The sequence below is a fragment of the Phocoena phocoena genome, chromosome 21 (assembly GCF_963924675.1).
Source record: "Phocoena phocoena chromosome 21, mPhoPho1.1, whole genome shotgun sequence".
NCBI classification, from domain to species: domain Eukaryota; kingdom Metazoa; phylum Chordata; class Mammalia; order Artiodactyla; family Phocoenidae; genus Phocoena; species Phocoena phocoena.
The window spans coordinates 7,168,492-7,183,396 of record NC_089239.1 but is presented as its reverse complement, the minus strand read 5'-3'; the positions used below and the strand labels follow the sequence as shown (position 1 = coordinate 7,183,396).

At 50.7% G+C, this 14,905-nt stretch overlaps 1 protein-coding gene across 1 annotated transcript; it reads left to right on the top strand.

The window, feature by feature from the left end:
* Positions 1 to 1,886: 1,886 nt before the first annotated feature.
* On the top strand, positions 1,887 to 14,267 carry ERLIN2 (ER lipid raft associated 2). The gene is made up of 11 exons (XM_065899874.1): positions 1,887 to 1,993; positions 3,278 to 3,359; positions 4,435 to 4,481; positions 6,206 to 6,267; positions 6,449 to 6,574; positions 10,124 to 10,197; positions 10,366 to 10,424; positions 10,956 to 11,047; positions 11,793 to 11,882; positions 13,577 to 13,656; positions 14,067 to 14,267. Exons 1-11 carry the CDS (start codon positions 1,887 to 1,889, stop codon positions 14,265 to 14,267), a joined length of 1,020 nt encoding a protein of 339 aa, XP_065755946.1.
* The last annotated feature ends 638 nt before the right edge of the window (positions 14,268 to 14,905 follow it).

Below are 14,905 nucleotides of genomic sequence, written 5' to 3'. Positions count from 1 at the left end.
TAATCTACTTTACGGTGCTGTAGGGACTTCAAAGGCCAAAGCTCGTAGAAAAGCATAAAGGGCAATTCAAAGTAGAGGCTGTTGATTAGTTACGTAACGGTGCTAATCTGCACATTTAAAGGATGTTTCATTCAGCGGTGCTACAGGAGAGCGGAACAGAGGGCTAGAAGGCTTGCAAGTCGCTGGTACCTGCTCCGAAAAAAAGCAAAACAAAACAAACAAAAAAACAGGCTTGACCTAACGTGGAGGGGAATCCGGAGCAAACTCCAAAGTTAAATCCTCGGAAAGTGACACGTTGGTCTGAGCACCCGCCGCCACTCGCCTCGTCCCCGGGGTCACTCTCCAGGCGCCCGCACCACCCCCATCCCGGAAATCCCAGACCGCGGTCCTGACCGCCCGGACCGCGTCGCGGGCGCCTCCTGGCGGCCACCCGCGGCCACACCCCCCTCCCCCCACACCACGCTCGGGGCGCGGGAGCGGCACTGGCGAACTAGGGAGAGAAGGGGCGTGGTCTTCTCGCGTGAACTAATGGCGTCATCGAAGCGACGGGCCCGGAAGGAAGTAGCGTGCGGAGAGGGGTGGCGGTTTCTGCGGTTGCACAGGGGTTCGGACGAGTACGGAGCGCCTGGAGGGACAGCCTGGTACGCGGCCCCCGCCCCTTAGCGTGCGCGCTTGGGCCTCGGTGAGGCTCCCGGCAGGAGCTGATCGACGGTTCCCCCCGGCCCCCAGCACAGCATCCTTTCTCCCTCGGGAGCGGGAAAGCAACCCCTTTCTGTCCCGTCCCTTCCCCGCGAGCCTCTAGGCGGGACGGAGCGGAGGCTCTTGGAGCCTCCAGACCCGAACCAGGGCTCCTGGGACTCGCGACCCTCTCTCAGAAGAGGGCAGGGAAGGAGCGCGAGGTGGGGCGGGGGTGACTTCGGGGAGGAGAGGATTTTTGCACATAGGACGCAGCTGCAGATCGGTAGCTGGAGGCCGCACGGTGAAATAAGCGCCTCGCAGACGTCTGCGACCGAGTTAAGTTAGACCCGGGAGGCAGAAATCCACGCGCTGGACGCGTGGGCCCAGGCGCGCCCGATTGGGAACCTCGCTGACAGTTACCGTAGTTTTTCCAGATCATTCAGTGTTCAGGAAATGAGTCTCTGGATACCAACTCTTTCGCGTCCTGGTGCCTGAATACAGTTGAACCCAGGAGCCCCAGAGTCTACCGAGCCTGGGGAACCCCCTTTCCCCTCTAACCATGGGCTTGGGGAACCTGTCAGTTGCAAAGTGCTAGTCAAGCATATGGGAGGGAGTGTGGCTTCAGTGCTGCTTAGATACATATATTGTTTAGGGCCAAAGGATTAACGGGGAAGGTGGATGAAAGGCCAGAGAATCCCGCCATGGAACTCGGCTCGCATGCTGTCTGTGTCACTCCAGCCTCTGAAAGGAGTAAATAATGGTTTCCTTTGAAGTGGCAGGCAATTAAGGACTGGGAGGCTCTGACCAGAATTACACAGCCACAACTGCCTGTCATCTGACATCCTCTGTAATTTGGGCCAACGTACTGCAGCTGCCTCGCTTCCCTTTTACTAATATGAGTGGCTCCGGTGACAGCCCGTTCGTGTTCACAGGAAGGGAAGGCTGTGTCCTGAACGCTGCCCAATTGGCACTGGTTCTCCCTTGGGCCACGGCTGTATCTGGAGCCAGTTAAGGAATGGTGGTGCCAAGTGAGAGCAAGGAGGAAGAGAGTTGTAGATCTAGCCTTGTGTTCATACTACTACAGGCTGGACGTGAGCCACTTTCTGGAGCTCAGCTTGGGGAGGTGCTCTCGCTGTCAGAGCTTTTGTCCCGCAAGTCAGAGCGCACACGTCTTGCTGTATCTTTTCCCCCAGGGTGAACGCTCACTGATGGCTCAGTTGGGAGCAGTTTTGGCTCTGGCTGCCAGTTTCTTGTGTGCATCTCTCTTCTCAGCTGTGCACAAGATAGAAGAGGGACATATTGGGGTGTATTACAGGTAAGGCAGCGACACGGCGTAGCTTGCAACTTCCTGTTCAATGACTGGCTTTCCTAGTCAATGTTTAACAGATTCTGCTGACCAATTGTGTTTATATTTTGTTGAATAGGAGTCTTTTAGATTGAGCTTTTGTGTCAGTGACCGTGGGGAGGGGAATACACACACACGTAAATACATATATAAATGTAAATATAAAACCTAGTAGTCTGATGCCATGGATGATAATCGATAAACGTGTAGAGAGATTTAGAGAGAAAACCTAAAGGCAATCATGCTCCTTGAAGATCATCTCTGAAACATTGTTTTCTCCTACTTGCCTCTGGGCGTCTTGGTGCCACAATCTTACCTCTGACGTGTACCGGTTCTTGATGGCAACCTGAGGAGATGTAATGTGGACCTCCTCTTTAAAATTAACATTTCAGGAAGAATGGAAGAGCCTGCAGGTTGACTTGTATCCATCAAGGCAAGCTCTAGGATAGTGGTTCTTACAATAACCCATTATGTCACTTTATTTTTATTGCTCTTTTTTTAAAAAAAAAAAATCTGTGACTTAATATAAAGCAAAAAAGCATTTAATATAAATCTTGGATTGCTTTCCTTTGAGTAACCTCCATAACCAAGTTATGTGCTTTAAGTCTTTATGAGCCCCTTCTTATATGTACCCCGTAATGCTTTTTCTCTGGATGCCAGTAGTGAGTTCTAGAAGTCTGATTGGGTTCCCCTCTCCCTTTCACTATTTCTTCCCACCATCTGTTTCTATGTCCCCCAAAATGGCTTTTAATTTTATTACCATTTACATATAACTTGATTAGAAAAGTAACCGTACTACCAAAAAAATATTTAGATGGTTTATCAAGTGTACTTAAAATTATCCTTTTGGTTCTTTGTGTCACTGGACTCCAACACTAGTACCATTAATTGGTCACTATATTCCCGGATTTAACTGCCCTTGTGGATCGCCACAAGCCCAACAGATACAACAAAACAGCTCTCCTCTCTTATCTCAAGTATAGCCAAGGATTCTGCTGTCTTTATTCCACTTTGTCTGTGTGCCCGTTTTTCTCACTGCAAAAGCATGAATAGCGGTTTTAGGTTTTAGCATCAGGCTTCCTAGAATATTAGGGTCAAGCTGAGAGGAAGACAGGGATCTGTGGGCATGGCTCTGGCACATGTCACTCTATATTAAATGTTTATGGGTCTGCAGAGAAAGTGGGCCCAAACAGTATTGATGTAACAGACACCCCTTTGCTAAACCAAGCCTGTCTCTCTCTCCCTCCTCTGCAGAGGCGGTGCCCTGCTGACTTCCACCAGCGGCCCTGGCTTCCATCTCATGCTCCCATTCATCACATCCTATAAGTCTGTGCAGGTATACTCGGCTTGTGGGGCAGGGTTGGACGACTGCAGACTTGAGTGGTGATTAGTGCATGACTTGGAATGATTTAGCCATTGGATGAGTGGATAAGTATAATGCCTTTTCAAGGAATCACTTAAGAATAAGTCCTGTATATAATATAAAGTATGAGGCTCCATGAGCCACTTACTTCTGGAGTTTTACTTGATTGTTGAAATAGCTGAACGGGGTCATTGCCTTGGCCCGTCGTTCCCAGCTGGGAACTATGGCTTCACTTCAAGACAAAACCAGAGAAGAATCTGTTCTGAATACGCAGAAGGAAAAATAGGATGTTTGTGCATCTGTATGTTTTAAACCACAGGCTACCAAGATAGATGGAAATAAAACATGGTAATTTTGCTGGTTCTTTTTTGAATTTCAGAGATGTGAACATAATTGGGGGGGGTGGACTTGGAGAAGGGAAATGACATCTAAAATAGGTGTGGGATTAGTTATGACGGACCCAAAGCCAGGCTACGTTAGACTAGTCATCTCTGAAGTATGTCCAGCTAAGAGGAATAAGAAGATTCAGAGAATGACTTTTAAACTAACCCAGGAAAATATCCTGGGTTGCCTCATCAGCATCTGCCCTGTAGGTTTCTTCTGCCATTCACTGTGCCTGATGGTTTTCAAAGTGCATTCTGTGCACGTTATCTCATTTGAGTCTCACAGTAATCCTGAGAATGGGCCGAGCAGGTTTTAGAGGCTATGAGGTTAAATAAAGAATCTGCTGCTTCAAGACTAGTAAATGGAAGAAACGGAAGTAAACACGGGTCTTAGGACTCCCAATCCAGGGTCTTTTTCACTAAACCATCATCGCTCAGCTTGTTCCTGTGGTGGTTCATTTACAGGGAAGCAGCGTGGGTACCTTTGCTTGGATTAGTCTCACACTCTGTAAGTGAGGAGCATTCATTGGGGGTATTCACATTTCACAGAGGCCAAGTTTAACCCAAATAAGTACTCAAGGCAAAGGCTGTTTGGGTTTCCCAAAAGAACTCACGTTGTTTGTCACTGCTCACCTTACAGCATCTTATGTCTCCCCTAATTCCAGACCACACTCCAGACAGATGAGGTGAAGAACGTACCTTGTGGGACAAGGTAAGGTGCCCAGAATAAAGCTGTGAAGCCCAAATAAGAGGCAAGGCCATGTGGCTGGCTACAGTAAGAGACAGTGAAAAGGGACGTACCACTTGGTGGTTTCACCAAGTTCTCTGGCCCCAAGCTCCCTATGTTCTGAGTTGAGTAGGTGGTGGAGTGCAGTAGAGAAAATCACAGAAGGGAGACAGGTTTGGAAGGGCCTTGAATGCCATGATAAAGGCTTTTAGCACACAAACAACTTGCTAGAGGAAGGTAACTTTAGCAGAGCTAGCTATGGAGAATGTTGGAAAGGTGGTAGGGGGAGAACTCAGGGGCCGGAAATTCAAAGAGAAAACCAATATGGTGGCCCAGTTGAAAAGTCAGGAAGGTCTGAACAGGGACAGAGTAACAAAGTAAACCACACCATAAGGAAACACTCGGACAAACACAGAATTGGAACATCCCACAGAATGACTGGCCCTATTTCATCACAAAGTCATTGTATTTGGAGGGGCCTTGGGTCAAAAAGGAGACGTAAAGATATAAGCAAATGTAATGGTGAACCTTGCTTAGAACTTGGTTCCAAAATGACAGCTATTAAAGACGTTACAGAAACTGCGTTAGTCATTTTGGGCTGCCGTAACAGAATGCCGCAGACTGGGTGGCTTAAACAACAGACACTTATCTTCTCACGGTTCTAGAAGCTCAAAGTCCAAGGTCAAGGTGGCAGCAAGGTTGGTTCCTGGCCTGCAAGTGGCTGCTTTGCTGTGTCCTCACGTGGCCTTTCCTCTATGCACGTGTGGAGAGAGAAAAAGATCTCTGGTGTCTTTTTCTTCTTTCCTTTACCAGTCCAGTCAGATCAGGGCCCCACCATTATAACCTCATTTAACCTTAATTACCCTTGTAAAGGCCCTGCTTCCAAATACAGTCGCATTGGGGATTAGAGTTTCAGCATATGGATTTTGGAGAGCACACAATTCAGTCCATGACAGGAACTTCTGGGGAAATTTGGAGAAAGACTGGGTATTAGATGGTAAGGAATTATTGCTAATTTCCTTAGGTTTGGGAATGGTATTGTGACTCTGTAGGAGACTGTCATTACTCTTAGGTGACTGATGCTTGACAGGTGTTAAGGGCTAAGGTATCCTGACCGCAGCTTGCTTTGAAATGTTCAGCGAAAAAAAAAAAGTAGATCAATCAATAGGTACAGTGTTAACAATTGTTAAATTTAGGTGTTGATATATGAGTGTTAGTTGTACTATTCTTTCAGCTTTTCTGTATGTTTGAAATTGTTTTCTAATGAATGTCGGGGTGGGGAGGGCTGAACTGAAGCGATGGTGAAAACAAAGTGAGAAACAGTGACCATAAAACCCCACATTTTTAAGTTCTGAGAACTGCGTTACCTTCTTTAGTCTCTTCCTTTCGATTGATTACTTTAATCAGAAGGCACTGCAGATTAAAAGGAGATGAACTACTCTTGTCTTACCGCCAAAGTTTCGTTTTTTTCTTCGCGGAGGTATTTTTAGGAGGTGTGATTTCTCACGAGATTGCGTTCTCGCTAGCAGCTCGGAAGGACTCCTGCCTGGAGAGCCTCCTGCCTCTGACCTCTCACCGCACCCCCCCACCCCACCCCCCGTGAACTCTCCTCTTTTCCTGTCAAGTCACACACCTCCCGCCACCCCCTAGGAGAGGCACCATATTCCAGAGCTTAGCCTTGACTGCTGTGTCCGTCCCTCTTCCGACAGCGGTGGCGTGATGATCTACTTCGACAGAATCGAGGTGGTGAACTTCCTGGTCCCACACGCAGGTGTGTGCTTGCCGTGCCCCTCCCCCAGCCCAGCCCCTCCCCTGCATCCCACTCCCCCTGCCCCCCCACCGGCCCCACGCCTGCCCCGTGTCTGCAGCAGCGCCCCGGGAAGGACAGCCGCTGTGTCCGGGGATGTGGTGAGTCCCGCCCGTCCTCATCCTGAATCTCTCCTTCCTCCCAGTGTATGATATAGTGAAGAACTACACTGCCGACTACGACAAGGCGCTCATCTTCAACAAGATCCACCACGAGCTGAACCAGTTCTGCAGTGTCCACACGCTTCAGGAGGTCTACATCGAGCTCTTCGGTAAGAAAGCCTCTGGGGATGATCACCTGCTCAAGCAGCCCTGCTTCCCCGCTGCCTACTTCTGAGCTGCCCACAGGGCGGGATGGGTACCAAAGGCCCGGCAGTGTTGAAGATCCAGTGCCCGGGAAGCGGGCGGTCACACAGGGCACTCCTGGGAAATGCTGATGCCGGTGGAAGAAGCTCGTGAGAGTGGTTGAGCGTTGGGCTCAGGAGTAATAGTGGATGAGAGGACTCCCTCCTGCGCTGAATCAGAGGCCTGGGATGGAAGTGTGTTCCCACTGTCCCTAAGCATCCTTTTGTAATGAAGAGGGGTCAGTTCTAGAAGAACCTTAGAGATTACCCAGCATCCTCCTTTCAAGATAAGGGTACTAAGGCCCAAAGGGAGAAAGTGCCAGAGCTGGCTAGTAGCAGAGCTGAAGCTCAGACCTCCCTCCCCTGGCTTCTGGCTTCATCCATGCCACCCTGGATGAAGGGCACCAGGACCGAGTGATGAGAACAGCAAGGGTCACGTTTAATTCTAGAAGTGGGACAAGGACCATAGCTACTTAAGTTCCTAGAACCTCTGTGGGTTTGGGTTGTTGTTTTTACCCTATACCTGTAGAGAGGAATAGGGAAACGCTTAGAACAGAAAGGACCCACGTGGGACTTCCCTGGTGGCGCAGTGGTTAAGAATCCGCCTGCCAATGCAGGGGACACGGGTTTGAGCCCTGGGCCGGGAAGATCCCATATGCCGCGGAGCAACTAAGCCCGTGCTCCACAACTACTGAGCCTGCGCTCTAGAGCCCACGAGCCACAACTCCTGAGCCCACGTGCCATAGCTACGTCGCAACTACTGAAGCCCGCGCGCCCAGAGCCCGTCCTCTGCAACAAGAGAAGCCACTGCAATGAGAAGCCCGCGCACCACAACAAAGAGTAGCCCCCGGGCTTCCCTGGTGGTGCAGTGGTTGAGAGTCCGCCTGCCAATGCAGGGGACACGAGTTCGTGCCCCGGTCCGGGAAGATCCCACATGCCGCGGAGTGGCTGGGCCCGTGAGCCATGGCTGCTGAGCCTGCGCGTCCGGAGCCTGTGCTCCGCAACGGGAATGGCCACAACAGTGAGAGGCCCGTGTATTGCAAAAAAAAAAAAAAAAAAAAAAAACGAGTAGCCCCCGCTCACCGCAACTAGAGAAAGCCCGCGCGCAGCAACGAAGACCCAACACAGCCAAAAATAAAATAAATAAATGTATTAAAAAAATAAAAGCAAATGAACTTTGCAATCAGTGGTAACAGCTATTCTTGACATCAGGACTGGACAGTGATTTTTCCCAGGAATCTTCATTAAAAGGACCCTGAGTGAGAACATTCTATAGAGTAGACAGAGGCGGAATCGTTGGCGACACCAGTGGTCTTAATTAAGCAAACAGCCTTTTGCACTGTGTTTCAGATTTGGGAAATCATCAGAAGCACTTTTGACTTTTCTGCAGAAGAAAATGAATCTAAATTCACTTTATAGGCTTTGGATTCTCTTGTGGGGTTTGGATTCAGTGTGCTGTTAAGAACAGTTCAGTAAATCTGCTGTTGATTTTTTTTTTAACCTCAAACTGATATAATTTCATAAAATATCTTAGTTATCTCTCTAGCCATTGTTTTAGAACTTGTGCCATTAAATGAACGTTCCAAAGCATTTGAAACAACAAAAGACAGAAGAGCTCTAATTTCCGTGTAGAGGGAATTAAAATGTGAAATTATTCTGCATTAGAGAACTTCTCACTATCTTGCAGATGAACTTGGCGTCCTAGTAAAGTAAGACTTCTTGTACAGAGGAGCTAGGGAAGTGTGTTTGCTTTGAAATATCTTTTAACATCATTCTTGCCAGCAAGCACTGTTTTGTTTAGAATCCATTTGCATCTGCAAAGGAGAAACTCAAATCTCTAATCCTGTTCCTTGAAGTTGGAAAGTTTTTCTCTGGTCCCCTCCTCTCAGGACGCGTAGCCCCGACTTTCAGCTTGACTGCAGTTTTTATCACTGCTTGCTCTGATGCATCCTCTTTGCCTGTTTTATTAAAATGTTATCCAGTACTTGTTAAGAAGTTTGTCTGAAGACCTTCTTTGTGTTCACGTAATAACTTAATCTGCATCTGTCAGCATAACCATCACCTATAAACAACTTAGTACTGGTGTTACTTTGGTAGTAAACCACCATGCAAAACATTTCTTCCAGATTTTCCTAGAAAATTACTAGCCCAGGGTCACAATTTTCTGCCTTGACTCAGACAGAATTTAATCTGATAAACAACTGTGTTGTTAACTTATGGAGGGTATAGGGCATATCCCTTAAAGTGTGGTCGGTCTCCTATTTAAAATAGAAAATGTGGAATGTAATGTTTATCTCTAGCCGTCAAATTGTTAGACCCATGTCAGGTGGGAGGTGTTGCCCTTATGGGCATTTCTCTCTCAGTGCTGAGAGGCTGCTGGGAACGTATCTGATATGTAGAAGTATTAAAACCCCTTGCTTAGCGATATGACAGTTGAAGAAAGTACTGTTCTCAACCCTAACAACCAAAGCATAATAATTAAACAGGTTCTTTATTTTGGGTCCTGACTAGCTTGAGCACATCACTGGACCTCTGTGGGCCTCAGTTTGAGCATCTATAACAGGCAAGGAGTTAGACTTACTGTTCCTCAAAGGCTCCTGGATCACGAATGGCCACTTAAAGCAGGTGGCAGCTGACAGTAGGGAGATGGTTCCGTGAAGATGTCCCAGCCTGGTTTCGTGGGTCCTCTTCTCGGTGCTCTTCCAGGATCTTACTGAGGATCTCATGGGCGGGGAGCAGAGAAGGGAAGGCCCAGGTCAGAGCAGGCAGCCTGGGCGCCGCTGTTCTAGGGTCACAGCTAGAGGGACAGTCGGTTACAGCTCTTCCAACCCTTGTCCGTGAAGTGACTCACGTGTCGTGTTTCAGACAGAGAATCAGGACCAAAGCAAACAACACATCAGACCACTTGGGCTCGTTTCCAGAGCTGTAAATTGTCATTCTTCTCCTTGTGTTATTTGATGGAGTTCCTAATGGAATTAGTCTTCCTTGGGGCTTTCCTTGACATCAGAGTCTGTTTTTCTTTTAGAAACCTCTAAAGTTACTAGATTTAATGTGCTTGGCTTTTTCAAAATACCTAACTTGGCCATTCCACCTTCCTTCTTCGTGAAAGCCAGGCGGCCACCTTCTGTTGCTGCTGTTTCTAGGGAAAGGCTGTTGCCTGACTCAAAAAATGTGCTCGAGTTGTTTGTCCTGAAAGCTTAGCTCCCTTCTGGGCGAGGCTGATATCTTCTTGAGGCCCCAGGGAAAGGACACGCCCACGTCTGGCTCACGTAGAGGACCGAGTGGGCCTCCCGCTGTGAGAGTCTTGCAGGGCGTCTTTAGACATCCGAGCTCTCATGAGCACTCTGCCTTGGGAAGACCTTTTGCCTGTCAGGTGCATTCACGAGCCGGTGTCTTGCCTTGCACTCTACCACCATACTTCCCTCCTCCCCGCCTGAAAAGTGTAACAGCTCCTTTTTCTATCTCTCTTGATTCCAGATCAGATTGATGAAAATCTCAAACTGGCTTTGCAACAGGACCTGACCTCCATGGCCCCCGGGCTCGTCATCCAAGTAAGCACCGCCCTGGTGGGAGCCCTGCCATCGCCCCCCCGACCCCCGAGGAAGGTGCATCCCCTCTTCCAGAGGATGTCCTGTCTGTGCAGGAAGATCAAGGACTGGTGGGAGCTGGTGCCTCAGCCCCTCACCTCCCCATCAGGTGCTGTTTTTATCCCTCTCCAGGCTGTGCGGGTGACAAAGCCCAACATACCTGAAGCCATCCGCAGGAACTACGAGCTGATGTGAGTGTGCCCGGTGCCCCAGCTGTAACCACCGCTCTCCCCTGCCTCCCGTTCATCCCATCCCGGGGTTGATCGACGCCGGGCCAGGCATCCCCTCTTGAGTATTTTGTTACAGCGCACCACCCTGGAAGATGGGGCAGGCATGTCAGGACGCTCACCTGGGCTCCGCAATGACAGAGCAGGGATGCTCTTCAGAGGGCCGGGGCGGGGGCGGGGGGAGGCGTGTGGCGTTTCGCGGCTCGTGCTGAAGAAGACGGGGAGCGGCGATTGCGTGGGCAGGCAGGTGCCTTTTACTGAAGTCAGTTATGCTTTATTTCCTACCAATGAGTTTTGGAGGAGAAGGCAAGCCATGTTACTGCCTGCAACAGAGCCGCTTCCACCTGGGACGTTAAAGAGCCTGCCAGGAGAGAGGAAGGAATGACAGCTTGCGTCCCCCGGGGCGGGGGCAGCTTGTCTTCTCCAGGGCACAGTGAATCTCCGCAGAAGCTGGTCCCCAGCGGCCTCACAGCTGTGCATTTTTCCCCCCTTCAGGGAAAGCGAGAAGACGAAGCTTCTGATTGCAGCCCAGAAGCAGAAGGTGGTGGAGAAGGAAGCCGAGACAGAGCGGAAGAAGGCCCTCATTGGTCTGACTGTGCTTGTGGGGTCCCTTTTCAGAGCAGACAGGCTGGGGAGGGTGGAGAGATTCAGGGAGCCTGGGGCTCGGTCCTCCGAAGCCCTGCCACATGCGGGGTCGGCCTGCATCCCCCGGAAACAGAGCTGAAATGGTCAGATCACAGCCAGGGATCATGAGTTCTGAGTTTCCACACATCTCTTAAACGAAAGGAGCCCTTCCAGTTAATTCCTCATTCACAATAATAATAACACCGATTGGGCCCTTACTGTGAGCCGTGGGCTTTTCTAAACGCTAAACGCTCGCGGGTGAATCATCTCGCTCCTCACACACCCACCCCTGCCGGGTGAGGAAGGCAGCATCCTTAACCTCCTCTCAAGAGCTGAAGCACACGGAGGCTAGATTGCTGCCCACGGTCACATGGCAGAGGAGTGATGGAAACGGGGTTCAAATCCAGGGACTCTGCCCCTGAACCTGGCTTCCTTACCACTGCACCAGACAACCAGCCACAGCCCTGGCCACTTCCTAAAGTGCAGTGGCAGGAGGAAACCTGTACCTCAACCCTTAAAACATTCCTTTGGGAGAAATACCCTGTGATTTGGGAGAGGGAGCCTGCCATGGCTGCCTCTGGGCCAGTGGCCCTTCACCCGAGCCCCCCCGCTGCCCTGCATCAGGGCCTCAGATCAGGTGAAAGGTGCAGTGCGGCCAGACTCGGGAAATGCCGGGGCTCTGAGCCTTCCTCAACTTCGTGAACACAGAGGCAGAGAAAGTGGCTCAGGTGGCAGGAATCACCTACGGGCAGAAGGTGATGGAGAAGGAGACGGAGAAGAGGATTTCGGAAATCGAAGGTGAGCGAGAGATTCCCGCCTGCCTTTTCCTCAAACCCCGCGCTGTGGCCGGTGGGGGGCCGGGGGGGAAGAGTCATTTCCTCTGCTCTGTAATCTCTGTGCTCAGATGTTACCGTTTCTTTGGAACATCCCTTGTTCTCTGTGCTCTGACTTGAGTTTTGGGGAGATTCGGTCCAGGCTGGCATTAATTTTCCACTTCAGAGAGATTCAGTCATTCATCAGATTTTAGTTGGGTGCCATCAGGACTCTTCTGCCAGGCTTAAGAAAAAGGGAGATCACGTGGTCCCTGCTGTGTTGGGCTCACAGTCTGGCATTGGAAGTAAACCAAGAAGCTAGGTCCAGACAGCAGCTCTCTCCCCCCTGCCTTACCCGCCCCCCTCCTCAGAAGCCCGTGAACACCATCGTTTTGGCCTCCCAGGGTCCCTGTGGATGTTAAGCTGGGTGTGAAGAAGACACCTTTCAATACCGACACCACGAGCTGGAGAGAGGTGTTGTCTTTGCCAGCTTCTCTGAATCTCACTCACCTTCAGTCCCTTGCACCTCAGCTCTCACGTCATTCCCACCACCCACCTTCTCCTCCATGTGGTGCCTTTATATCAAGCAAATTCTAGGCCAAAAACAAGACCTCAGGGCCCAGCTTCAGGCTGCACAGTGCTGTGTCCAGTAGTACTCACGATGGGGCCTTTCGGGCTTTGCAGGTGCCCGTGGAGGAGCCAGTTAGGCCTTTACGGATCAGCGGCTCCTCACTGGGGAGCTCTTAGCCGAACAGCACATTTTTATTATAAACGCAGGTCACCAGGCGCTAAGGCCAGTCGAGTTGGCCGCATGCACCCCAGCCAGCCTGCAGGCTTCCACCACCCAGGGCCTTGCTGAGGCTGTGCAGTAAGAACCCACCCCCAGTCCCTGCTTGCTTCCCAGGCTTTTGCTACAGCTGTTGCTCATGCAAGGCTGGCCTCATTCCCAAGGCCAGGGAGTAAATATCAAAAATTTTGCATCAGCTTGACCGAAAGCTGGTCTGAGCAGATTAAGGAAGCAGATTGCAAAGTAGAAGTTTAAATGTGTCTTAGTCCAAACAGGTGTTAGTCTAGACCATGGCATGCCATGCCCTTCAAGTTGTGCCAGCTTAAGCGCTGCTAATTGGAGCCTTTCTGAAATGATTGGTGGAAATGAAAAGGGAGCTGAAGTTGGAGAGGGGCTGAACTGTTTTGTTTATGGTAGTCCATTTCAGGGCAGATCCACCTCGGGCCGTATCCAGAGCCTTCTTCGGGCTTCCCCTGGTCTTGCTGTGTACTAGGAGGGGAGAGCGCTGGGGTGGAGAGCTTGGAGACAGGAGGTTGAGGCGGGTCCCGTCCCTCTCCTCACAGGCCACAGAAGGAGTAAGCAGCTAGAAAGAGGATGTGTCTCCACGATGCTGTCAGAAAAGACACTGTCGGGCACAGCGGCAGACTTACTCAGAGTTAGCTAGGCCCCACCAGCGGGAGATGCTGTCAGAGCACTCTTTCATCTTGGTCGATTTTCACAACCACTTGTGAAACAGGAGGAAAATGCCTTTTCCCCAGTTTCATAAATGAGGCAATCAGAGCACAGAGAAGCCAGAGCACTGTGCCCAGGGTCACGGAGGCAGTCGGGGAAAGTGGCGGGGACTAGCCATCTGATAGCCTCTGCCCTTCACTTCACTGCGTTCTTCTCTTAAGATGCTGCGTTTCTGGCCCGGGAGAAGGCCAAGGCGGACGCCGAGTGCTACACTGCCATGAAAATAGCCGAAGCAAATAAGGTAAAGGCCCAGCGCCGCCTGGCCGCCAGAGGGCGTGTGCCCGGCTTGAGAGTAGCCGGGTGGTTGTAAGAACATGGCGCCTGCCCCAGCCCCTCGTGGTCGCGAGCGAGGACTCCTGGGCCGTGTGGGCCAGCGCCTTCCCTTTCCCTTAGCTGGACCCTGAGAGAAGTTTGATTTTGCTGGTAAACAGAGAAACTCCTGAAACTCTCGCAGTTCTCACCTTGAGGACCTGAGATTACTCTCTCCCAGAGAAGGGGTTTCGCGGTTACTAACGTAACATTGAGACCAGGAAGAGGCGCAGGGGGCGTGGTTCTCACGGAGACCCTCTCCTCGCGAAAGTAAAGGGATGCCGCCCGGACTTTTCCCTAATCTGGCCCCATCAGAGTCTTCCTTCCTCATTTTTCTTCCAGCTGAAGCTGACCCCTGAGTATTTGCAGCTGATGAAGTACAAGGCCATCGCTTCCAACAGCAAGATTTACTTTGGCAAAGACATCCCTGACATGTTCGTGGACTCTGCGGGCAGCCTGGGCAAGCACCTGGAGGCGCTAGCTGACAAGCCGAGCTTTGGCTTAGAAGAGGAGCCCTCGGAGGCAGACGCGGAGGAGAACTGAATGTTTCTGTCCCCAGCCGCACATGACCCTCAAAGAGATCTTTATTTTTTAATGATGAACCAGCCCTCCCTTCCACACTACCTTCTTTGACTCTCTTCCACGTACTGTGGTGAAAAAAGAAGAAACGGACTTAAACCTATTCCCCTTCCTGGGAAGCGGGGGTAGGGACTGATGAATTGGGGTTTTCTTCAGGTAAGTAGGTTACGTGGCTTCTGTTAAGATTTGGAAACCATGGGCTAGACCTTTGAGCTCCAGGCATTGATCTTCGCCCTTTTGAAGCTGGCTTAATTAGGGATGCTATTAATAAGGAGTGGGAGAAATGCAGGGTGTCGCCTCGGATCGGACTGCCCTTATTTGGGGAAAGGCAGTCCAGTGTTCTCAACCTGCCTCCAAGGTGGGAGATGCCCGTGGGTGAGGCCCAGCTACCGAGCAGATACGTGCTTGTAAGTTTGCCAGCAGAGCTGTGGAGAAACGGCTGCAGTGGATGTTGGCTTTCCCGGAGCTCCTGGCCGTGAGCCCGTGGGTTACTGCCGAGGCCCGCTCTCTGGAGCCCTGGTAAGGAAGAGCTGGTGCTATAGGTTTTGCAGGCTTTTCTACACACCACCCTCCTTGCCCCAGGGCTGAAAGCGTGGTGGCTT

Coding starts and splice junctions, on each gene's coding strand:
- ERLIN2 (XM_065899874.1), top strand. CDS start 1,887: ATGGCTCAGTTGGGAGCAGTTTTGGCTCTGGCTGCCAGTTTCTTGTGT. Junction 4,482..6,205: donor AACGTACCTTGTGGGACAAG/GTAAGGTGCCCA, acceptor CTCTTCCGACAG/CGGTGGCGTGATGATCTACT. Junction 6,268..6,448: donor CTTCCTGGTCCCACACGCAG/GTGTGTGCTTGC, acceptor CCTTCCTCCCAG/TGTATGATATAGTGAAGAAC.